Consider the following 27,047-nt stretch of genomic DNA (forward strand, 5'->3'; position numbering starts at 1 on the left):
TACATAATACATCCTGGTATTAATCTAGGTCCTTAAATACCCTTCTGCTACTAAAAATACTTTATAGGAACTGTACATCCCAAGAGAACAGCTTGTAGAGGACTTTCTTTAGCTTCCTTTGAATTTTGTAATTTCCTTTTCCATCCCAACATAACCACAGTCTAGAAAATGTGGTTTGTGGGTCTGGATTCATTCCATGTGGTTCTCTGAGGATGGATGATCCTGCTCCCAGGGAAGAAAATCCCTGGATGGTGAGACAAACATGACACAGGATGGCAGCACAGCAGATCACCTGCTTTTGCTCTAAGTGCCACAAGCAAAGATGAAATTACTTTGGTTTTCATATTATGGTATAGAAAAATCATGCTTGACTCTCTGTGAACTTATAAAATCATCTCCTACTCCAAATCCTTTTCTTTTTCCATGTGTTAAAGCATTTTTCCTGTCACATCAGATATTTAGTCTGCTAAACTTTGTCACGTATATTGCAATAGTACTGTCCATTTCTGTGCAAAATCAAAGCTCTTATAATGACTCAGAGCCATTTCACACATTCAGTTTGTGGAAGAAAAGTGAATTTGGAAAGGAGAAGCATTGTTTTTACAGATAATACAAAAAGAAAGTGATTGAAAACCAATTATTTGTGTTTTCCTCATGAAACCAGGTCAGAAAAAACTGAAATGCCATCTTGAATACTGGATTTTCAAAGGAAAGGCTACCAAGCTGAAACCCTCCTGTTTATGGGGGATTTGCAGAAATGCTGCAGAAGCCTGGGGAAATAATGCACAGCTAGAGTGGAAGCACTGCTTTCAGACAGGCTAAAAAGAACTTTTGTTGTTTTTTTTTTATATCAGCTATCAGCTGCCTCCACCTAATCAAAGCCCACAGCATGAGAAGAGCAGCATCCACGGGCACTGGCAGTACCTGCTATTGCTATTTAAATGTCAGGAGGAAATGGAGGCAGGCAGCAGGGGCAGGAGAGTGTGAGGAGCAGATGTGCAGTGCCAAGGAGAAGGTGTTTATGAAATGATTAAAGCAGGCTGACAAGGGCAGCCTGCTCTGGCCACAGCAGCAGCTGGCACAGGGAACAACTTGTCTTTCTCAGCTCTGCCCATGTGGCAACACTCCTGGGTTCACCTTTCCACCAGGCCTCAGCAGCTTCTTAAAGGAAGAAGAAAAGAAAAGGAGTCTTTCATAGGGAAGCAAAGAAAGTTCACCAGATATGAAGTAATAAGACTAATTTTAAAAGGCCTGTGTATTGTATTATGAGCTGTTGGGACAATGGTGACACTGCTCAATCTTCCTTTCAAGAAGGTGACATAATTGTTAGTCAGCAGATGACAAGCCTGTCATACACAATACTGTGAATCAAAAAATGGGATTATTGTTATTATTCCCATTTCTACTGTAGCTCTCAGCCTTACTTCCCTTACAGTTGTCATATTTTGTGAGTACCACTTTGGAATGTTACTGTACCTAGCAAATGTCATCACTATTTTGGTTTCCACTTGCTCTTTAGTCCAGTTGATGCTTGGCATAACACAGAATCATAGAACATCCGGACTTGGAAGAGACCCACAAGGATCACTGTGTCCAATTCCCAGTATCATACTGTCATTTGTCACTAAAGAAATCCAGACATCAAAAACCCAAAATGAACAAACCTTTTCCTATTTCCAATATATTCTACAGGTTTTGGCTTGCAGGTTTTTGATTTTAGATTTCTGAGAAAAGAAACCTGCATTTTTGTTACAATAATAAAGTCCAATGGCAAACCTACATACTGGCTTTCTTCACCTTCCTGCTCCATCTAATTTTATTTGGATGGCTGGTGTTCCAAAGCACTGAACCACTGTGGCAACCACTGGGATTTGATGATGGATTTTAAATGTACTTACTTAAAATAAAAGAATATGCCAAGAGAAATCAGAAGTGATGCAATTGAAAGTCCATGTCCGATGATGGCCAAGTAATACAGGTTCAGAGCAGTCTGCAACACAATAACAAAGCCAAGTGATTCTGACAGAGCTACTGCTGATAAAGCACATATTTATACATCTCTTCTTGCAAAGTGACTATAGTACTGATAAGGAAAAGACAAACAAAACAAAACCCATTTCAGGTAATGATGGAACAAGTCTTTTCTCAGCATTTAAAGACCCTTCCTTCAAAGTGAGCTATGATTATGGTACTGGAAATTCAGTTTTTATTGAGCATTTCAGGAAGGGCATGAAAAAAATTGACAATGACTCAAAAATAGTGAAGACTATTATGTTAAATAGTCATAATTATGTTTCAATATTATGTTATGTTAAATAAGCCTGCTGCCTAATTATGGAATTACGAAAATCTGGGTAGGTACAAAAGGTAAAAAAAAAAGAACTGGTGATTTAATATTTGGAATATGTTCATGTTATCATTAATTCTTGTAGTTAATATATTAATTAACTAATTAGTTTTATCAGAACACAACAAACCTTTGCTCTTAGTCATGGAATCTGTCTTGCAGAAAAACCCTTGCTGCGTTAAATGTAAGGGTATCATTTGGCACATGAGGAAATGAAGATTTTCAGGTTGAACCTTATACTCTCACAATAAAGCACAATTTTGGGTTCCATAGGAAGAGTTAGAGCACGCATCCAAGTGCTCACCTACTGCAAACTCTGTGCATCCCCTGAACTTATCATTCCAAGTTAGAAGAGAGTAATTGCAGCTTGCTATATATACTGACTTTTGAGATTTAAAAAAAAGATAAAAAGATTAGAGGTAAAGCTTTAAGTAGGCTGTAATATGACACAAGGGTAACTCTTGATGTGCTAGAAATTTTCAAACTACAATTATTTTTTTAAATGAGATAGCTTCCTTAAAAAAACAAACCAAGCATCAATGCAATAGGTATAAATGGAACTTATTGTGAAATTTGAAAAGCAAACAATTTGTGATTGAGAAAAATCGAGCGTTACCCCAAAATGCTAAAATTTGGAATGTATAAATGACAACAGCCATTCTAGGACAGGTCCATATCCTGTATCACCCCCTCACTCAGTGGCCAACCTAGGCAGAGGTGCATTGTCAGGACTTAGAGACTGCCCCACACTTTAGAACGGGCACAAGAGCATGGCACAGCAGGGAGCACTGCTGAGGGCAGTAAAAATGAGAATTAACAAAGCACAACAGCCCCAGTTACTGTGCAGTGTCCCACCCACCTTCCAGGCACACTGAGGAGAAAATGCTGCTGCTGAGCAAAACAACACACAACTGCAGCAAGGCTGTCCTTGGAGCTGTTAGTCCATACAGTGGCTTCAGATTTGCAACAGAGTTGAAATATGCTGGCAAAACAGCCTGAGGGGAACTACCTCACTATTCATAAAAGGGAATTGTCATACATCTGCTCCTTTCTGAGTAATATCCTCCATTCTCAGCACAGTATTAGTAAGAATCAATGAATTATGGCAATTCTGCTAATAGAATAAAACTGCCATTACCAAAATCAAAGTCTCATGATTTGAGAAAAAGCAATAATAAAGTGCCTTATCCTCTGTAACCATCTTTTGCCCAATATGGTTTTTAGGTAAGAACCCTAAGTCATTTCAAGAGCAATGGTGCAGGCAGTTAGAAACTATTACAGGTCAGATTTCTTGACACAGTATGCTACTACTGAACCCTTTAAAACATGAGGTTCAAATTAATTTAAAGCCTCTCCTAGTCTGTGGTTTGTATTCCTGGTTCTTGGGAATTCACAGTTTCAATTTACTGCTTCTTCCCATGACTGAATGTTTCATAAACATAAGGAATATTAGTGGACACAGAGTTGGGGAACGGTAAGCAATTTTGCCCATTGTATCCTCACATACCATAAAGAAACTCTAGGAGGTCATTAAGAGATTTAGTTTTTCTTTTTCTAAATCTTTTAATGGATGGGCATGTTCAAGATAAATTGAAGTCTATAGAAAGAGCATCTATACACAGACCCACACAAGTACAGAGCCTACTTTTGATATATAGAAACTTATGAAGATTCTCAGTTCAGTTTCTTGACGTGAGTACCATGCACTCATTCCTCTCCTACCTTCACTTTTTCATGAGTATAGCTATTGCACTGAGTGTAGTTTGTCCAGGTCCTGTTGCTTTCTGGGTGTCTGAACCAATTCCCATTTGGATCACAGATCTTCGTAACTTTTTCTGCAATCAAAGTTGACGGAACGAAAAACAAAAGAAGAAAAGTGAAAGAAAAACACAACAGTCAGCACTGAAATTCTCTTTCCTGATGCCAAGCATTTAATAAAGATTGGCAAACACATGACAGCTTTATTAATATGACTAGAGAGACTTTGCTTGTTACTATGAATTCTGAGAAACTTGAGGCCGTTGCTTTTGCTTGGCAAGGGCGACCGATGATGTGATTCTCCTTAAGAAAACAAATAGATTTTCCTTCTCCAATCCATTAAGTATCAAAATACATTGAACTAACTGTTAGAGAACTACCAGATGAAGTGACAAAAATATTTAAATGGCTTGCTTAATATCTAAGATGGAAACTGAAGTCTAATATCCTACCACTATAAATTAGTATTGGACAGGCGGGAAAACATAAATAGCAAAACTGCTCAAAGAACCAAACTGGAAAATTGCTGGAAACACAATGATTTCTATCATCAAATAGAGCATGAAAAGACCCTGGGAAATACAAAGAAATCCGTGACATTCTCCACATGCTCACAAAGCTTTGCCCACAGAAATAGGAAATGATTCAAAGTGGGAGAAACTCTTTGTCAACTTCAACTGTTAAACTGAGGTAAAGCAGTAAGTCGTATTTCTTCTTGTCTGAGAGAAAAACTCATCTCTAAGAAGAAAAAAGTGTGATCTAACTTAAATTCTGACTGGCTAATCTACAGAATCCCTCAGGGACACTTATTTTCTTTTCTAAGCTGTAACTTGTCAGTTTTCTATGAGATAGAAGGAAAATGCAAATAATGAATCTTGAGTTTCTGAAATCCTGGAGCATTAATGACTTGAGTGAGGCAAACAAGAGACATCAAGCCCCCAGACTCTAATTTCAGTGAGAAATGCATTGCTGTAGTAGTCCATGCACTCATACCTGATGGGTTGAAATCCTGAAAGTAGTCAGGACAACGCTGCACCGACACGGTTCCAGCAGCAACATCACTCCAGCACAACCAGCCATCCCAGGTCCTGTTGCAATAAGGACCTGCAAACAGAGAGAGACCTGGGAATCAAATAACTCCTGCTGCAGAATGTTGTCTTTCAAAGGTAAGATGTAGGATTGGGTAAGGTAGGTTTGCAGCAATGGGGAAAAAAAGAGAAAAGATTTGGCAGTGGTTGATTAAAACTTCACTTAACAGAGATAGCAGTTCCTTATACATACATTTCTTTGAATACATTTCAAAATCTTCTATCCTTCAGCTTGAAATGGCTTACATCTACAACAGGCAAACCTCAGATCCAGAACATGGTGGGCAAAAAAATTGATTCATACTCAATAATGTACCTTAGCCAAGAACCTCACTCTTTGAAAGACAGCTTTACTGAATTTTACTACATTATGGATGTACACCAAGCCTGTACATATGTTTGCTTGTTCACAGAAAACACAGAAGGCAGGAGAAAGCAGCCCCAGCTGCTCTGCCTCAGGCTGGGCTGAGCCTGCAGCAGCCACTGTGGAAAACACTTCCCTAAGTGCCCAGGAACAGGGAATCCAGTGTCCCTCAAGAGCCTGTTCCAATGCCTCATTGCCTACACACATTTCAACATCGAAATAAACCTCCTTGAGAATGAGCTGGCATTTTACAAACAGCTTCTTTCCGAAAAGTCAATGACGCAGTCATTCTGTGTGCCTCCCCACAAATTTCACGATGTTTTTATTATCTCGCTGCAGTTTTCTTTTAAGGGCTGATTAATGTCTCCATCTCAAAGGCTGCAGCTCTCTAACATCGTGTAATTCCTCCTCATCTGAAGATTTTCCAATTTGTGCAGATCCTTCTGAAGCTGTGAGGGCCCCTTATGCTGTGGGCATGAGCTTACACTGCCATGTCTGTATCCATTCCTGACCTCCAGGCACTCAGCTCCTCCAAAGAAACATTTCAGAAGAGAAAAATCTCTTTGTAGAAGAACCCAATTTCACCTTTCCTTGCCTCAAAGGCCACTCAGCATTTCCAGACGCTTCCAAGTGAATACAGCAGCAGGTGGAGTGGCTGAGGTCAGCTCTGAGTGACTTATCAGGAAAAGCAGTAATGACACCAGCACAACCCTCAGAGCAAGGAAACTGTGTGGATTAAGGTACTTACAATTTTTAAAGGCTGATGTGACCAGGCAGACAGAGGTATAAAAAGAGCATGAAATGAAATAAGGTGGTAAGATTAATTAGTCATGATTTTTAATGTAGATATCTACTTAAATTAACATTTTCTTATTTCATCAGAAAGAAAAGCTTTGTGTTCTATCTGAAGTGGTGCTATGGGCAGATAGTATAACATATAACTTCATGCATCCCAAAGTGATGTTTATAAAAAATTGAGAAAATAATGTTAAAACCTGAAAAAAAATTGCTAGCAAGGTAAGAAATGAATATAACCAAAGGACCCTGAATTACTGTAATAATATCTGTTGACAACTTATTAGTAAAGCCTGATGAGAAAGCAATCTCTACCTTCTTTCTTGTGAATAGGGTCTTGCATGATCTTCTGGTAGCATTCATACTGTGCTGTCATGATTTTATTCCGTGTAACACTCAGCTGGGCAAAGTCCATTGTGGAGTTCTGCTGTCCCTCAGCTGGAGAAGCAGTGGCAAAAAACTAAGGGGAAAAACACCTCTTTTAGCAAACCACAAGTACAAGCTCCAACATAAACTTTTTCAACATCAATCTTTTCAAATACTGTACGTTAAATATTATTTTACCGAAAGAGAGTGATCTTTAAATCTTATTACTGACAACATGATTTTATGTTTTTCTGGCAATTCTTACTACTGAATCTTGATAAACATCTCCTGAATGAGCATAGGGTAGGAACAACTGGCAAGATTGGTAAATAAGAATGGCAACGTGCATAGAAAGCATTGAGATAGTCAGAAGCATATGAACAACTTTTCTAAAACCCAGTGAAATATATCAAAGTTTAGTCTAAAAGACACTTCAGTCAGGCCCAAAATGATCCTTTACAAAAAATGATCTTCCATATATTTTTTGCACTGAAGCATTTAGCTTGTCCAGAGCTATTTGGTTTCTCTGTAGTCAGGTGAACCGTGAAGTCAACCCTCAGAACAGAGAATGTTATTCAAAAGACAAGCTATCCACTTTGATAGTTATTAAAATTAAAAATTTAAAAAATCTTAGGAAAGTTGATCATGACCAAAACCTGAACCTTTTAAGTGCATTTTTAATAGTAATTAAATATTTTATGGGAAGCTACTAAGCTTCACAGAAAAACAAAGCTGCAGATTGAAATACTGTACCAGTGCTGTACAAGGGATAAAATTTCAGTTTCTGAGGGTGTCTCTGAATCTCAGTTGTCTCCTCCTGCTCTTCCTGGGGTCTGCAGGGTACTGCCTCTGTGTCACTTGTCCACTGCTACTGTTCTGAGCCAGCAGAGAATATGCTGGATTCAGCACAGGTAAAAACTCTTTCTGTTCCTTTGCCAACAGAATTGAACAGATAACAGAAGATAGATACAGATCCTGTTGTGCAGGAGCTACATCTGAACACAAGATTAGCTCTTTCTGTGCTTCCATGTTAATAATTTCTGTGGTACCCTCTACAGGGTTGTTAAAGCTGGAAGTGATTTTAAAAATTCATAAGACTCACCACAGTAACCAATGAGAAGAGCAGCAAAAATGTGATCCAGATTTTTGCCATTTTTATATCTGGTGCAGTCAATCTTATGTTGTAGCTGAATGAACTCAAACTGCAAAAGGAGAAAAGAAAAAGGAAAGAAATTTAGGAGTTAATGAAAGCCAACACTGATAAAAGAGTTTCACATTTTATTTCTGAACTAATTGATGGAGGTGCTCTCCATTTCTATTCATGCATAGTGATGCCATGTGAAATACACAGGGATGCACCAAAACAAGGCACTCAGTTCCTCAGTGCCTCAACCAACCCCTTCAGAGGGCTTGTACCAGCCCCAGACACAAACTGCACTCTGGCCATCTCTGCCTTTGGGAGCCCACAGCAAACTGCAGGTTGGCTCCCTCAAATACACTCAGGCTTTCAAACACACACATTTATTTCCCATTTTACTCCCATTTCCTCCTGATATTTCATTTTGCCATTTCTGGAATAACTGATCTAGTGAGAAGCCACTTCATCCTGAACTTCCAGCTTTGCAAGGGTGATAGTAGCAATGCAAGAATTCATTGTGAGCTGTAAAATAGTTTCTGTATCTGCAGAATCTGTAGTTTCTTTACCTGTCATTAGAAGAAAACACAAATACCCAAGCCAGGTATGACCACCTTACACTGCAAACTCTTCTTGGAATTGATTCTTGAAGTGAAAAATTCTCCCAAAGCATAAAATATACACAATTATTTATGAAGCACGTAGACCATCCCTTCAGTGTAACCCTGCCATAACAACTGCCTCAAAAGGAGGGGAAATGTCAAGGAATTTTGTCTTTTAATATTTCAGTGTCCTGAAGTATCCTGAGAAGATGACAAAGCTGAGTCTGGAACTGAGATAAGACCTTTTCTTCTGATTGCATCATGGCAAAACTCAGTTTAGTTATTACAACTGCACATTTCAAAAATCCAAGTATCTCACTGCAGCAGCATTATGAAGCTATTCTCAGCTAAAAGAAAAGCAATAGCATGTGCATGAGCTTAGCTCCCTGGTACAGAGGAATTCACTGCAGCTCTCAGAACGTGGTGCTCTCATTGCACACCAGCCCAGAGACCCCACTGCCAGAGCATCCAGAGGGCAGTGGGTGCTGTGCCACACACAAACCTGCACCCTGGCCAAGCCATATCCCCCTCACAGCACCCCTGCTCTGCCTCTGGAAGTTCTCCCTTCCAGCACTGATATGCTGTGAGAGAATGGGGGAGGACAAACAATTGGCTGTACACTGGCAGGCAGAGGTTATGGTACAAAAAGCTCATTTCAACCCTGCCCCGGTCACAAAAAGCAAACATTCAACATCAAACTCTTCTGCTTTTATGCTGGGACTGGGTCCTCCTTGTACAACTATAGTACAATAAACAGCTTCTTGCAGGACATATGAACTACTAAATATGAAGTTATTGCTGTTTATTGCACAGCCTGCTGCAAAGACAAGAAATGTGCTGTAAAATCAGCTGTGCCTGTTTAACCCAGACTGAAGTTGTATCCATAATCTTCCTTCTATTTTTACCAGTGGCATGCAATCCTGGAACACTGCTGCAAATTGCACAGGTGAGGCTCTGAAATTCAAATCTGAAGGATCTTAAAACACTTAGAGGAAGACCAATTAGCATATATGAAATATATCCTTGGTTTGAGCTACTAATTGCCTGGAAAATCCACATGATAAGAACTAAAGTGACTAGATAATTTTAAAGACCTTGATCTGCTAGCTAAAGAAAAATTTAAATACCTTTGTGCAGTGACTAAGGCTTGACTAAAACCAGATATCTAAAATATATCTAAATTAACAGAAGGGCAATATGAGTTCAATTCTGCATGAAAACTGGGGCAAGTGTGATTAATTCAAACTTATCACATGTTTCATTCATTTAAAGCTGTGTCTGTTTTCCTAGGGGGAAAAAACCCTGACCTTCTAAGGAAATTGGAATTAATAACTTACTGTAAAGTAATTCACCAATATTTTCTCTCCCAAGTATGACGAAGCACATCTGTGCAGGGTTAAAACCCACAAATGATGAACACAGGCCAAGCCAAGAGATGAACCACGACTAGAAAATAGCAACAATAATTTTGTGTATGTTTTTCTATACATGTATACAAGAGTACAAAATAATTTTCTCTACAATAGTTCCAAAAATCCTTACGCTAAAACAAATGTTGGATGAAAAATTTAAAATGCATGTTTGCATATTGCTCTCACTTAGCCTTGCTTATTTTAATTTATCTAGAAGATACAACATCGTATAAACAAAGGCAGAAATGATCTGCTTTGATTCAGAGTCCAAGTTTATTTCTGTTTCACAATATCAAAAGTCATCTCTTAGCTCAGCTCCTTTAATGGTCCAAGTCTTTTCATACCTAGTAGTTGTGCAGACATTTCCCATCAACTGCTCCAGTATCTGCTGCTAAATTATTAACTCTTCCCAGGAGATAAAATGTCATGTCAAGCCTATAATGCACTCTGTGCTTTCCACTCATTCCTCTCAGTTGCTAACATATAGAGAGGAAAAAAAAAACAACCCCAACCACTGCCTTTTTCTAAACATCACTGCTTATGGACTTAATTACAAAATGCAGGAGGAAGGTCCTTCAGATGCCTGTTTGAACTGCAGGAAAGCATCTCTTGCATCACTACATGAATTCATTCACGCAACATTTATTCCAGTTAGTCTGGACAAGACCTTTCCAAGGAAAATGAAGAACTTTCTTAGGGATGGACAGAAATATATTCCATTGAGTGAGGCAGGAAGCCAGTACTGCTAAGTCAGGCTGCTTTTATTAATCATCTGCTCTGATGAGACACAAACCAAGACTAATTCTCTGGAAGTTCCTTCCCTCTCAAAGCTGGGAGGTATTAGGCACACAAGAAATTAATAGTAAAAAGAGACCATTCTTAGGGTTCCTCAAATAATGATGCTTCCTCAGCTGTTCTGCTGTTGTAAATCTGACAAGTCCATCATGGGGCAGAGAAAAGAATTGTATTGGATTGAGATTAACCTGAGTCCTGAATGAATCCACTCAGTGACAGTGGGAATCTGCACAAAAGCCAGCAGGGCTGGGATTTACAAGGCAGGTATTGACTGAAACTGAGTCTGAGAGTCCTCTGGATGAAGTATTTTCCCACTAAAAGGCATCGTGAGAGAGAATAGAATGGGGAATTGTAACAGTAAATCAGATCTTCCTGATCTTTGAAATATCATTTTTATTTCTGGTGCATGCTTGTGCATTTAGTGAAGACTGGGATAAATTAAACAAAGCAAAACAACAACAAATAAGGAGCTGCCAGTAATGATACTGCCAAGGCCTAGGCTGTGTTTGTCACTGATTGCAGTGACACCTACTGAAGAACGAGGAATTAAAAAGGAACTGCAAACTGGACTTAGCCAAAATAGTCACTGGTATAGCTTTAACAGATGTTCCCATTTCTCTTCCTCCTGCTTTCTCTACAGAGCCATCCTGCCTCATCAGCTGTTTCTACTTTTAACTTTTCCCCATCCTCCCAGGAGTAAGTGGCACCCTTGCTGAGCCCCAGACACTTCCCCTTTCAGCCATATAGTAAAAGGGTTAAAAAAAGCAGTCATTAAAAAGAAAAAAAAAATCATTTTTGAACTTGAAAACCACCACGTTTTGTAAAAAACAAAAAACACAGGGAGCTTCCACCTCAAGCAGCTCTCAAAGCTGACTTCAAGTGAGAATGCAACTCTCTGGGAGTGGGACAGGAGGGAGAGCCTACTTATGGCACTGCAGGCCTGTCCAAAAATGCCCCAACATTTTTCACTAATTGGTAATCTGTCATTTGCCCAGAAGCCAACAACACAACCATTCCCTATGACAACAAGGAAAAAGCCACAAAACTTGTGCAGTGTAAATTATTTACCTTGCAGCGTGCTGTAGCCTTGTAACACTGGAATTGAACATGTTTGCATACAGACATATAACCTTCATCTGAAAATGGGTCAGGATGGGTATTTTCTTGACACTTTGCTACTTCTGGTTCTTTTTGGAGGCAGGCCTACAACTTAAAGTATTTAAAACCTCAGGAAGTGTTTGGTTGTTTCACCCCAGCATAAAGGCAAAACCAACAAGATGGAAAATGCCCAATACTTTTCAAAGTGTCCCTAATTTGAATTTCTGTTCAAACTGTACTGGTAATAAAACAACTCCCCCAAACCAACAAAACTAGTAGCCTCAAATGAAATTCCAGATAGAGCCTCCACATATTCACTCACATAAACCTTCTGGGAAATACTTCTCTGACTAAAAGGGCTTCACAAGTGGGCAGCAGCAGCCAAGCAATAACACACACCGGGATCCACTGAGTCCTGGACTGCAAAATCTCCACACTTACATTAGAGAACAATGCAAGGCAGTTTGGAAATCTTCCTATTTGGGTAATCTGCCTTTTTTCTGAATCACTTCTGCCAGGATTTGAACAAACTGCTCAATGGTATCCCATAATTGCTCACAGCTGTATGTGTGGGAATTACTCCATTCTCCTGATAATTATGGAGCTTTAAAGTAAAGGTAAATAAAATACAACATTCTCCCTCATGAAACACAAACATTCTTTCTCTACCTTTCTTTCCAGGAGTTTCCCTAGGACGAAGTTGTGGCACAATGGCATTTACTGTCTTCTTGGGGACTAAAAGAAATAAAGAGACACAGTGGCACATCCCAATTTATCCCTGAGTTATTCTACAGCACCTTCCCTGTGCAGGTGGCAGCTCAGCTCAGCAGGAGAAAGTCCTCCCTGTTTAATTCCTGGGCCATGGCTGTGCTGGGCTCATGGTGCAGGTCTGTGCAAGCAGGAAATTTGGACTGGCTCACTGAGATGTTTCACATCTTGCATTCTCTTTATTAGCACAATTTTTGCTTTTGTTTTTGCATGGCTCTGGCTGCATGTCAGAGGCCTCACAGAGATTGCAGAACCATCTGCATATGAGATTACACAGATTAAATTACTCCTGGGTGCTTCTTCCCATGAATAGCTTTTGGCAGCCATTCAGATAAGTTTTGTCACCTGCACCCAACAGAAATTACTAGCAGTAATTGGCAACACTCATGGCCAGTTCCAATAACACCTAAAGTAGTATGAACCTATGACTGAGTGATGGTGGTGCTAGTTTTCCTCTATTTTCTAACACTTCTTTTGAGCAGTTCACAGGTGTGGATGACGCCGCAAGTTATTCTGAGGAGGTCCAGGCAAAATCCAAACCAACCAAAAAAAACCAACAAAAACCTGAGCAAAAAGTGCCATCACAACAAAGCTCTCCAAATAAGATTTTGGAGGAGGGAATGTCTACAAGATTATTCCCCTGGCATATTCTGCAACTCCTGCCCTTGGTCAACATTAGTCCTCTCCACACAGCAGACTGCAGAGCAGATTTTTTGTGGTTTTATCCATCACACCAATTTTGGCTCCTTAAAACAGGATTTCCACTGATCAAAACAGTAAGAGTATTTCCTCCTTGATTTTACATTTGAAGAGTCTTCTCTTGGCCCTTGTGCTTTCCATTCCATCCCTATAAATTATGAAGGCTCTGTCCCTCCTTGTCCAATATGATGAACTTCCCACTGACTTCAGGACATAGGAAGCCAGGAGTAGAGATGGTGCAATGCCATGTGGAAGAATGGCCAGGACTCACTGAGGGTCACTTTTACAAGCCATCAGGGTATCTAACCCTGCCAAAGAAATGCAGCATAGGAATTTTAAAAATACTGATGCAAAGTAAAATTATTTGTCTCTCCTGAGGAACTAGTTGTTAAAGGAAGGCAAGAGAGGTTCTGGCAAAATAAAATCTTTACCAAGAGACTGCTGGGGCTTTGCTGTCAAGAGATGCAACTGTGATTTCCAACAGTTTATAGTTCTTAATGCCTCCAGTTTCCAGTGCTATTTGACTACTATTGTGTAAGCACATTGTTATCCTTATTTTACAAGCTTAACCCTTTTCACCCCATAGCCCTAACCCAGCTGTATCTTGTGCCTAAAATCCATCAGCATAGCCACATATGCTGCCAGGCATAACTCACCATGTTCGCTTCAGAGTTCTGGGAGCCACAGCACTGAAATTCCAGAGCAATCACTCAAGCACAAAGCAGTTTTAAAGGGAGGCTGCTCTGCTGAATGATGTTATCTGTAAAAATCCACTATCAAACATCCTAGAAACAGCTATTAACAGAAAGGAAGAGTAATTTACTATGGCAGAATAGTAAATTAATAAATTCTAATAGCTGATGGATAGAATTAATAAATTCTAATAAATTCTAATTAATAAATTCTAATAGCTGATCAAAGTGATGTAGTTTTGGCACTTCCCTTTTATAATTTTAAAAACTGTATTATATGCCTGTTATAGTAATTTTAAAAATGGGTTGAAATATATCCAAGTAAACTTCCCTGAAATTTTACTTCTTCCAAAACAACTGCTGTAATGTGGCATGGATGTTCCAATTAACATGCTATTTTAAATAAAAGAGAATAAATAAAAAAAGGTTCATTAGTTCTTTTCCATGGATTTGATGCTATGAACAAGCTGGAGAGCTCCCACCTTGTTACTAGGTATGCAAGTATTGTTACCTAGACACATTTATATATGGATGATACTCTTAGCCATAGGATTTAATTTCAAGTAGTCCTGGCAGAAGCAGAGAGATGCACTCAATGAACCTCATGGTCCCTTTCAACATCAGAAACCCCACAATATGTGTGAAAAACACAGTATAGTCCTCCAAAGAAAATTTCTCCCCCTTCAAGCAAAATTATTTCTGTTTTGAACTAAAGCAAAGGCAGCATGAATTTATGAATTCATCAGACAGACCTTGGGGCTTGTGCAACACCCCAGGTTGAGATGCTGCAGTGGGGTTTCTTCCCAGCCACTGCTGTTTAAAAGCTGCAGAGCTACTGCTGCTCTGTGTGCCCCTTTCAGGCAGTGCCTTTTTTATCTGAATGACTCTGCTTGATGCTGTTTACCAAGTAATGGCCCAAAAGGGATCCAAAGGTTTCTTTGTGAAAATGTTTACGACATGAAGTAATTTTCTCAACTGGCTGAGTTTTAAAAGTTTTTTTGTTATTTCTTCATTGACACATGCTAATTTTACAAGAACAGTATTGCCACAGTTCAAAGACTTTTCCCAAGGTCAGAACAAGGCAATGGGAAAATGGGCTAAGCAAAATGTACCAGGACTTTTGTTTTTTTTCAGTTTGCCACTCAGGCTTTTTCTCATTGGCCCCAGCCCAGTTTGGCAGCTGAGCACATCCTATGAAACTCACAGGTTTTACACCAGTTTCCTTTGAATTCACATTTAGAATCTAAATGTGAATTCAGTAAATTTAGAATTTAGAAGTGTGAATATTTACGCATAAATATATTCTCATTCAGTTCTAAGCAAAGCGATAAAGTTTCAAAATTTGATTTTTTAATGCAATTGTTAATTTTCAGGTGGACTGTGGCACAGCAGCAGCTCAGAGCAGGATGGGGAGGGAGCAGGTGGCCAGGAAAGGGAACTGCTTTTGCCAGGATAAACAAAGTGCTGGTGCAGCCACTGCATCAGAACTGGTGTCCCAGCTTTGGGTTCACCTTTGGTCAATGACTTGACCAGAACTGAGGAACAAAGTGCAGCAATAAAGTCTTCATGGAAATGTCAGAAGCACTATAGTCTTCTGACTTTGTGTTGCACTTCTTTCTTTTACTTAAAAATCCCAAACAACAACAACCAAACAAAACCCCAAAACACAGGACAGACAAGTAAAATATCCCCAAGGCAGCTTTCACTGGCAATAATTTTAGTCTGGCTAAGGATGAAATTTCAGATGGAAAGTTCATGCCAAATATTTAAATTTTCTCTTATTAGATATTTCTGATGCATTTAATAGTCCAAAAAACTTCAGGTAAATTTAAGGCAGCTTTAGAAAAATTCCGTTTGGTGTACTTATTTAAAACAAAATAAACCACCAGCTACTTCAAAGCCTTTACCAGGTCAAGCTAAGTCACCACAGTTCAGAACATTTCCTCTAAAATATAAAATTTCACATGCCAGAAGTCAAAAGTGCAAGCTCTGGAACATTTCACCCTTTGAATATTAGACAATACATGTTATACTGTGCTAAATTATCAAAACTTCTAATCCATCCTGTAGAAAAGCCAAGAACAAGCAGCAACCAAAACCAAACTTTTGAATTCTAGTGGTGTGCAGCTTGCCTCCTTTGCCTTAATTAGATACAGATATTCCCCATCTTTCCTATGTCTTTGCATCACTAAAATGTCGATTTAACCGCAAATGGTTTAAGCTGGGCTCACACAGGCTGTAAAGGAGTCTGTGAGACTCAAGAAAGTTAAACCACAGGTAGTTAATCTCAACAGTATGGAAGGAAATTACCTTCTGCATCCTTTTCTATGCCTGCATATTGGTATGTGCACCTGTTGAAGTCCACACAGAGGAGGGCAAAGGCTTGGGAATGACCTCTAAGGGAAGAAATGATGGATGCATATCCCCAAAGGGCAAACTAAGAACACAAAAACAACAACAAAGCTTTTCTCTTTACATTTAGAACCAGAGCCTTCCTTTGTATCATTTATACAGGGAGATATTGCTCTTTCTCCTCACAGACTAACTGCAGAAAATCATCTTAAGGCAGCCATAAAGTGGGCAGTGATAGGTTTTCCCATCCTCTGCCCACATTTCCTTCTGAGATATTGCTAAAGCAAATGGCATTTTGCATTAACATTATTTTCTGTCAATCAGAGTTAACATTAGCTTTGCCAAACTGAGAAAAGTATTACCCATGGTTGTTTCTAAGTCTTCTAAATGGGAATTACCTTCAGCTCCATCCACACCCACAGGAAAATCAACTTAAGCAAAACTCTGACACAGGCTGAAGCATCCAGGAGAAAGAAACACTTGGCCAGAGATGTTGTCAGTTTAAAAGTCAGTTACAGGATCAGGGCAAGTAAGTAACCAGCTTAACAAAATGAGATCCTTGGGACAGATGCAAACTGCTACCCAGTGGCTGCAGTAACCCCTCTCAGTCTATCTCATCCTGATCTGGACACAGAGGGCAAAAAATAACTGGCACCAGTATAAATAAACTTGAGACTCAGCTTGTTTTGCTACATACAATCCCCCAAAGGGCATTTATGACTGTTTGGACAGGCAATGCCATTTTCAACCACCTAGAACATTACTGAGTGTTGATCTTTATGAACTATCATTGTCAACCTGCACTTACTTTTAAAAGAGTAATTTATTTTTTCCTGAGCTTAGTCTTTTAGTCTAAGTAGAAATCTTTAGCACTAAGCAGAAATGTTTAGCACTAACTGAAATAATACATTTCTATATCTTTTCTGAAATATCACTTAGGCAAAATTTCTTCTACCTGAAATTGCATATAATCCTTACCCAAAAATAGGAAGCTAAGCCTTTTCTAATTTTCAAATTTTTCCAGCAATTGCATCTTGAAGCCTTAATTCACATTTTGAAATACTAGAGAGCAACCATGCTGAAAACTGGACAGGCACCAGCCTATGTACTTCAGCAGACACCCTGTTCCATTTCCATGCTGTGAACAGGGAAGTGACCCTGTGCCACTGAAACAATCCTGCTTGCAGAGCTTCTGCTGCTGTGCAAAGCCTGAACTAGCAGGAGCAGCGGCTGGGGGAGCTGAAGATTTGTCTGGCACAGTCTGACAGCCACAGCCACACATGTGGGGGCCAGCACAGCCCTCCCTGCCATGCCTGGAGCCACGGGCAGCGCCGCATCCCTCGCTTGTGCTGGCCCTGTGTGCCTGGCTCTGCTCAGGCACATCCCGTCTGCATCCCACACTATCACAGAAATCCCTCTGCTCCTGCCAGGCACAGCTTCACAGACAGTGCCAGCTGCAATCTGTAGGAAGCAGTGTGAATGTTTCCATGAATTCAGTCGAAGATCATATGCTCAGGGTGTGGCCGTGGGAAAGACCAGTGTATCTTACACACGGTCCCTGAAGTGCAATTAGTGTTCCTTTAATTGCAAACAGACTTTTCCATATCCTTTTGCAGTATTCCGCCCTCTCTTACCTGAATGAAAACCAAAACAAAATGCTGTGGATGTTAAAAATGGTACATAAATCAGACACAAAAATCTCTGCCTTGATAAACTGGAGTCTCACTTGGACAAGACTATGAAATACTACATATCAAATGTAATAAAACATTACAAGTTTATAATAGTTTATAATAAAACATTACAATGTAGCTATTACAGGCACTATAGCTGCAGCAAAGGAAAGTGCATCAAGCACAGCAATTCTGGTCATGAATTGCATACAAATTTTATTTGCACACAAATGTTTACATTTAAGCACATTTTCTCCCCTCCAGATGTAATATTAACAATAATATAAAAGGCAGGAAATGTAACGGAAAAATCTCGGTTTTAAGCTTGTCAAAATTGCAAGCAAATGAAAATATTCCCTGCAAGCATGGAAAATATTATATGGCTTTAAATAGGTGCCCATATTTTCTGCATAATCACATCCTGCATTTATTTTCCTTGAGAAAAATAAACCTCACAGAAGCCTCAGACCGATTTCACACTCCAGAAAAAAAATCCTTGGCAGAAACCAAATCCATGGAATTTGATGGGAAGCTTTTATAAGGATGTCTACCCAAATTAAGTTAGAAAAGAATCATTTGGGTTTGTACTTGTACAGAGCAGATCCTGCCATCCTTAAGTCAGTGTCTCAGATACCAGTGCAGAACTCACAGGCATTAGTTTGGCTTTGATGCACAGCTGGGACATCAAACTTGCAGGCATTACTTCCCTCAGACTGAGGTACCAAAAGTCACTAAGACATGCACTTAGAATGCATTTTAAATTTTTTTCCCTGTATTTTTTAACTGAATAAGACACCTCAAAGGCTCACCCATTTCATGCACCTGCAGAAACCCTGGACTTGCACCCCTCAACTGCGACCCTCTCAAAGCTCTATTTGTGTATCCTGTCCCACAGAGCATGTGAAAATTCAAGTTCATCTTGCTGAGAAATTCTGCTCACAGCTGCTTGCTTGGCAGAGATTTGGCTGGGGAGGGAAGGGACAGAGGGAGGGAGGAGGGAGAGACAATTTTCCAAGCAATGGGGAAAAACAGTTCAGAACTTTCATCATCAATGGCCTTGACATTGCTGGAGCCAACGGAAACAACATCGCCCGAGCGAGGGAACCATTCACAAATAAAACATCTCCTGCATTTATTTCTATCGTGGTAGCTTATGCCAAGCTTCCTTTGGTGAAATCCAGATTTCTCCTGCACTGGCTTCCTCCTGCTGTTGAGAGAGCAGGATATTTGCTGAAACAGGCAGGTGATGAATGAGATATTCTCAATTAATTGGCATATATGCTGGAGAGAGAATGGTGTTCTCTTCTGAAGCTCTAAGCACAACTGGCTGTGTGTTTTTCCAAAGGAGATGACAGGATTTCTGTGCTGAATTCTAACTGGATACAAGTCTTGCTGGCAGGTGAATTCCCTAACAGGTACATCTCTTACTGACCCTGTCAGAGATTTTATGGAAGCAAAACTGCCTGGCAATTGATAAAGCCCTACACCACACCAAGAACAGGTAACATTTCATGAGGTAACTTCTCATTGCCGTAATTCCTCCAGGATTCCAAAAGAAATACAAATTTTCAGGAATGAAGCCTGGCTGGTTTCCTCCCCAACCAGTAAACACATTTCCCTTTCTCAAGAGAGCATTAGAAAACAAGAACTGCACAAGTCTGTTTGATTAGCACTCAGTGATGAGTATAGGGTACAGAAATCACAAAATCATTTTTATTCTTGGTGTTCCCTTGTCATATCCCGAGCCTTTACTGACTCTGCAGTGCCAAACACTTCCTGAACATCATTCCAAACCTAGTGGCATTTTAATGATGACATTAGTCATTCCAGATATCATATAAATGTTTTATAGAGCAGGAAGAAAAGTAGTTTTAACTTTGTCTAAGCCAAGAATGGATTAAATAAAAACCCTGATTAAGAAGGACACTGAAAACTTTATGTGTATTTGGGTTTTCTATTCTAAAAGACATCATTTCCCAACTATTAATTCAGTAAGGTGCTGAGATTTCAGAAAGCACTATTTGCAACCACCAGAATGAGTAAATCCACACTCATGTCACTGCCACCAGACAACTCCTATCTTTGTAATCATTGTTGATCCTCAGGCTGCTTCGTTACACCACTTTACAAAGCTTTGGAGAGCAGAAGGAGATTTTTGATGAGTGTTTTTAAGGAACAGAGAACTTTAAATCTGGAGTGGCCATCACTCAGAGATCTGAACTCTGAACCCCGCTTGGCTGGTGATCTCTGAGGGTCAGACTTCACATGAAATACAAGATCTGTTGGGAATCAGACTACCAAACTGATGGGAAGTCCAGCCTAATCCAAATGTGGAAGCCAAGTCAGCTACTGAAAACACATAATGCTACCAGTAGAATCATTATCCTGTGAAGAAAATGGTTTCAATTCTAGCAAGAAAATCATAAAAAATAGCCCTTCAATGCAGTTTTTCCTGTAAGGTCAAAGAGAAGCACCAGAAAAGAATATAAAGGAAAGACAAGAGCAAGAGAATTAAAAAAAAAAACCCTGATCCTAAATCAAAGAGTTGAGAGTCATTTGATATATTCAGTAAGGGCTCTTTGAAAGAATTCTTAAGGCATGTGTGGCACTTACAGACATATCTGTTGTGGGTGGTATTTTAACCAGCCTCATGTCTGACAGACAGTCTGTGGAATATAAATAAATTTGAGCTTCTAATAGAGATATAATTTTCACTCTCTGTAGGAGTGAATACCAGTGTGAAGTGCAGTGTGTTTAGGATCAGTCCACTCGGACTTACAGTTTTTGAGAAGCCTACAAAAACAGACAGTTTTGAAGGCCATAAGTAATAAAACTTTTAGAGTGCTGGAGGAAAAAAAAAAAAAAAAACAAGAAAGGAATTTAAGCAATTTGCCCACCACCACTTTGCACATTGTGCCACAGCTGAGGTTTAAATATCCATTCAGCAATTAGCAATCGATTTATCATTCATTTCTGTTGGGATTGTCATCAGAAGGACTGCAAGCAGAGAGTAAAATTCCTTGGGTTAAGAGAAAACCCAGAGAAATGAAAAGTCAGGAAAATATAAACCAATATTTCTGCTAGTAAATAACCAGTCATTTATCATCTACACCAGTTTTTCACCTGGAGTTGTGCACTACTGCCTCTGAGAACCCAACTGGTACAGCTTCCCATCATGTTCCACCTGCAATTCCAGCTCCCAGCTGCAGGGTGGAGATTGCCTACTAAGAGGAATTGGAAATCTCTTTTACACATAATCACAAAGCAATCACAGCTCTGAAGCAGGCCACCCTGACAGGGGACAAGAATGTTAAGGAAGGACAGGAACCATGAGAAAATTGCTTGTCAGAGAATGTATTCCTAGACAAAAATGTGAAAAACACTACAATGCAAAATAGAATACAACTCACCTTAAAATAGCATGAGTAATATGTTAGTGCTAGGTATCCATTTAACACCACAGTACATTCAAAATCCAGCACCTGATAATTACCATTAGTGAGGATCAATTAAAAAATCTGCAGACATCAGAGTCAAGCCTTCACTTAGATTTTGAAACACTCAAACTAAACATGATTTTGAACAACTGTACAGTCCTTTTAGTTGGGGAAATTTATACACAGTGGTCAAAGTACACCAAGGAATTCTCAAATCCCTGCACTCCAAACAAAACAAAAGAACTGAATGGGTGTTAACTTCGGAAGCTAAATTGAGCTTTTTAAGTCCCAGCACCATCAACTATTTTGCTTTCCAAAAAATAGCCCAGAGACACCCACAACACATGCTGCTGCAGTGGAAATGGACCTGCCCAGCTAATCAGGATCACCCTTTGTATTTTTAATCGACCTTTTACAATAGCAAAAGGTGATCAACACATGCAAATATTGCAGAGAGCACAAAACCATTAGAAATAAACCTCTGTCTCTCATTTTTCTTGCTCAAATCTGCAGGTGGGGTGTTTGAGACCAAAAGAGTCTCTAGTACAGCCTCCATTTACACCGTGGTTGCACTCAGTTGTAGCTGCACACATTTGCCAATGCTGCCCCTCACCAGGGTGGGTCAGGAGACAGATGAAAGGCTAAATTCCCTGCCTGCCACAGAGCTTCCTGTGCCCTCTGAGATGCCCTGAGGGTGTCAGAGACACTTGCCAAACCTGGCCCTGATGGATCTGCTGCGTCCCGATGGACTGAGCCAGGCCTGGTGGGTTTCCCAGGAAGCAGCAGGGGCCTGAGTGCTTGCTGGGTCATCCCATCCAACCCTACACATGCAACACTACAAACCCTTCCCCTACAAACAGCTGACCTGAAGGAACAGGAATAATAATAATTCTTAAGAAAGAGTCCCTCCTAACCAAACCCACACCAAAAAAAAAAAGAGAAAAAAAAAATTAAAATTTGATGAAGAATAAAAAAAACCAAAACCCACAGCACGTTTGCATTCTGTTCAGTTTCACTGAAGTCACTGAGTCATTACATGCCCAGAGCAGAACCAAACAAGTCAGAAACAAAGGTCCTGAGGAAAGGGGGTCACACACACCGGGCCACCTCCAAGGACTGCAAATAAAGGGCACCTTGCTAAGCACAACTTTTAGAGAAACCCCAGAAAGAGCCAGGAGAGCAGGATGAAAATTTTTGGTGAGCTCCCACCACAGAGCTGTCAGCATCTGGAACACAACTGGAGCAGTTCTGCAGTGACTGCAGAGTCCCAGCCCCAGGACAGATGGGCACTGGGGGCTGCCCTTACTCTGTCGTGTTTACACAGCCCTTTCTGCAGGAAACAGCTCCTCCCAGGGCTGAAGGGACCCAAGAGTCAAGTGATCTTGAGTACAGAGAGGAGGTGGAGGAAAGGGTGGCATTCTTTCCCATCAAAGATGATTTTTTACTTAAATATCATTCCCTGTTGAGCTTAGACTCCTGTTTCTGAGGCTGTAATTGACACTGATGTGCTTTGCCAAGCAGCCCTAAAAACAGCAGCTCTGAAGGTATAACCTTACAAAAGCAGTACAGGAGCCCCTTTCCCTGCTTCCCAAGGGAGCTCAAAGAAATTTAGCTTTGTAGAGACAACATTTGGCAAAGAGATTTATACACTTAAGGAGAAATGCTATTCTGCACTGAAATAAGACCAGGCTGTGAATCCAGATAGTCCCTTGAACAATTAATAAGTCCTCTCAAGTGTTTTCACCATGTCTGGAAGAGCTGAAAAACTCAGACTATGCACTATAAATAAATAAATAAATAATTAGATAAATAAAGTGGATCCACATTGCTCTGTGAGGTTTAAGTTTTGCTCAAGGTCTCTTCCATGGGCCTTTAGGTGATGGTTCAGCTGGAAATTAAGGGCCCAAGAGATTTTTGTGAAAGCAGAAAGGGATACCCTGAGTCGCAGCCCAACAATGCAGCTTCCAACAGCCAGGACTGGGTGGACTGTGTTAGGAACATCCCTCATTACCGCCCTGTCTGCTCATGGAGCCTCCTGATAATTCCACTTTAGCTATTAAAACTGTTCTGTTTATGAAAGATACTACACTTTAAGCGATGGATTTTCATAGAGTAGAAACCTATCTGTGACTTTTAATTACTTCTTATTTCTCAATTCAGGTAGTGAGCTTTGAAAGGTACACTGTGTAATTCTAATATATTTATTGGGAGAAACAATTTCCACAATTTGCACAATTTAGGCTGTGGAAAGTATTTCTAACTTCACTTTCATCTGTATTTAACCTCGACTAGTGTAACTTGAAATTTTCTTTATGACAGTCTGTTCTAGGCTTCGAGGCAAAAAAAAAAATTCCAAACCCAAAACAAAACAAGACAAAAACCCCACCCAGTTTGTATTAAACTCAAACCTATGCATCTCCTGCTGTTTTCTACCATAAAATAGCTCAAATGCATTTCTCTCAGCAGCATCCCCTCTCCTGCAGGACTGTGACAGAGTGGAGACGGTCACTGTGGGACTGCATTGGTTTCTTGGCAGAAGTGGTTATGACGTACTTGCTGCTCCATCCTAAGGTTTGTCAGCATTCCTTGTCCCAGCTGGATCTACACCCCAGAGGGACAACTGAGGAATTATTGCAGTATCTGAGCTGTGGGTTTCAGACTTAGCTGCATTTATGTCCAAGGGATGAAATGCTTCAGTAACTTCTGTGCTATTGCACATTATTCAGTTCCTATTTCTACTGAAGCCCATAAAAATAAGAAAGCAAAACTGCCTAAATTATAAAACTCTAAAATTTCTAAAGGCAAATCTTTACACTCTTAAGACAAATTTATGTCCCATGCAACAGTCAAAGAGCTATGAACTGTTTAAAACTGTGAAACACTCTAAGTTGTCTCATTTTTGGTACACCTGGCAGTTAATTTGAATTAAGGTATTTTAATTTAGCTGCAGAGACAGACTTGTTGAGACAACTACAAATGTGAGTCTTCACACATTTTTCATTCTCCCTGGGCTACTTCTCACAGCTTGATGGCACATTGGGAACCGACTGCTCCATGGCATTTCTGCAGGGTTACTCCCCTCAAGTGCCTTGTCAGCCCTCCCTGCCCAGAAGAAACCTGGGTGTGATCCTGGCTCTTCCCTGACAACCTTCTTCATTGCAGAAACTGTCATTTTATTTCATTTATTCTTTCCGTACTTCATTGGCCTTTGCACTATCATGAGGCAAAACACAGTCACTGAAATGTAACTAACTTATTGAGGGCATCAAAAATTATTAAAATGCACAATGCTTGATGCTGACATTATTAATCCAATTTCTTGTGGATGAAAGAAGGAGGACAATTCGAGTAGGTGGTGAGTATTGATCCTGCCCTCAATAACCCAGATGTTCAAAGTGTCTTTGTGCACAGTTCCTCACCATTCCTGCAGAAGTGAAGTTGTACTCTTAGCAAATGCTTAGGGGGCAATTAAGAATTTTGTCACTGACAAAATGTTGTCACTTTGACAAAATCTGAGTCCGTTTGAGCCACAAGTTTAGTAAAGTAAAAAAGAAAGTTAGGGAGTTGTTGTTGATCAAGACTTCAAACAAAACACAAGCATGCCTTCCTTTCTGTGCTAATTCTAGGAGGAGAAGGAAGTCAACACAATTAATGGCTGATAATTATAAAAATACTGTGTTACTTTATATAGTGCAGCATATGGCTTCCATAAACACTAAAGATGTCACATTCCACTCCTTTCAGACAAGTCTGGATAATATTATATACTATCTTTATTAGCTAAATGTGTAGTTAGATTTAAGATATGTGAATCTCAGAGTACTAAGTAGTTCCCAAGACCATTAAGGAGAAATTATTTTTTCTGTTAGCAAGTCATTGAAAAATAAATTCAGTTTCTTAAGGTATATATAGAAATTAAAAGCAGGATACTAAAGCTCACTGGTCTACGTCTGATTCAAGATGAGAAATCCAATGTCCTGAACATAAAGGTTGCAATTCAATTACACCTGTGAAACAACGTTAAGTATTCTAAAATAAATGAAAAGCATGAATTGCATTACGAAAATATAATACCCTGACCCCTGAAATATTCTGATCCCTGAAAACAACATGTCACTGCTAACAAATCAAAAACATCTGTTTCCACAACATTAATTGGTCCTAAGAGCAATTTGTTGTGGAGACAAATTCTGAAAAACTTAAGAGAAAAAAATCATCAGGATGGGACAGAAGATAACAATGGGGAAAGAGCTCAATCCCAGTATCTGGAAAAAAACTGGCACATTTTCTCCAGCTCATTGGAAACCTGGCACATTTGTCAGTTTTACAACATTCTCCAGCTACAGCTGCAAGGTACAAATATGCACAGGACATGGTATGAACGTAGAGCATGATCATATACAGACCCCTTGGAACCATTCAAGCCTGAAAATTTCTGGCCCTTATGTTAAAAAAAAGTTACCTAATAGCCACTTAAAATTTGTAAAAGCTAAACTACTTACTCAGTTAGGTGCAATAGCCAACTCACAAATTAGGAGCAAAGGAAAACAAAATCAAGTTTATCAGCAAATACAACCACTTTTGACTTGAGACCAGATTATTAGTAGCAAGTCCTCTGTGACCTGACTTATTTTAGAGACACGTGGTTTCCATATGCTGTTTCTACTGTTGCAGATCTGCAGACTGGGACATAAAAATTCTGTACAAATTTATAGTAGGTGGGGTGAGATGGTGCTGAGGCTGGTGCCCAAAGACTGGGAATGGATCAACAACTTCAGCTCCTCAAAAAACAAGCTGCCATCAAATACATATCTGGATAAACCAAGTAGCCTTCTGTATATTTAATGTTCTTGCAAGCCCCATCATATTGTGAACAGAATGCACAGAGCCACAATAATTTATCTAATAAGAGCAATTTGAAACTAAGCTTAATAATGTTTGCTGAATTAAGGCTGATAGGAAGGTGCTAGTACAAAAACACTTACCAGTTTACCAAGAGCTGGATTTCCCCCCTCAGAACTGAATATACTTTCCTGTCTCACCCAATGCAGGAATATTGTTAACACTTCTTCATGAGCCACTGCAACAGTATGTAGGTGCTAGAAAAATGCATTTTCTCCCCAGAAAAACACCTGTAAGTAAATAATGATAAATTCTAAAAGAGCACCCTAAACTGTTCTGTAGCCACAAGTTATGCTGACCAATGCTCTCTGTCCCTCACATTCATCACATAGATAAAGGTTTCCTCCTAAAAGGCTAATTAATTTAAACTTACTTACCAGATTATCAAACTTTATTTAAGGAGAGTATGGATGCCAATAAATAAATACAATTTAAACCATACATATCTTATTAGTTTACCTATTACAGAATGCAGGAGCCATAAATAGGAGTCAGCACTGGAAAACATCTATTTGTCCACACAGGTAATGTGTGGCAAATGTGTTTTTCTTTGAGTGATTATGTTTACTGATTCATATCAGTGAAAGATGACAAACATTTCCAGTGAGCTCAATCCTACTTCCCTGAGAAGAAAACAAAAACAAGGAGCAGCACCAGCTGCTTGGCAGGGCTGTGCTGGAATGATAACATGGTCTCAGGGTGCTCTTGCTCAGGCCATGGAATTAATTACTGGTGAGTAATTAACTCAGCCACAGCACTGACAG

The 27,047-nt window shown here is 39.7% G+C and overlaps 1 protein-coding gene across 1 annotated transcript in view; it reads right to left on the reverse strand.

Moving 5' to 3' along the window:
- The window catches only part of CALCRL (calcitonin receptor like receptor), a 63,289-nt gene that overhangs the window by 21,924 nt on the left and 14,318 nt on the right, over nucleotides 1–27,047 (reverse strand). The window contains exons 2-6 of the mRNA XM_071434455.1: nucleotides 7,821–7,920; nucleotides 6,668–6,812; nucleotides 5,099–5,209; nucleotides 4,070–4,182; nucleotides 1,899–1,990 (exon numbers count right to left, since the gene is read on the reverse strand). Of these exons, the coding sequence (XP_071290556.1) occupies nucleotides 1,899–1,990; nucleotides 4,070–4,182; nucleotides 5,099–5,209; nucleotides 6,668–6,812; nucleotides 7,821–7,871 (512 nt within the window). The 5' untranslated portion in view covers nucleotides 7,872–7,920. The remainder of the gene's footprint in view (nucleotides 1–1,898; nucleotides 1,991–4,069; nucleotides 4,183–5,098; nucleotides 5,210–6,667; nucleotides 6,813–7,820; nucleotides 7,921–27,047) is intronic.

Source organism: Agelaius tricolor, unplaced genomic scaffold (assembly GCF_023055355.1).
Source record: "Agelaius tricolor isolate 1412-34295 unplaced genomic scaffold, bAgeTri1.0.p SCAF_10, whole genome shotgun sequence".
NCBI lineage: Eukaryota > Metazoa > Chordata > Aves > Passeriformes > Icteridae > Agelaius > Agelaius tricolor.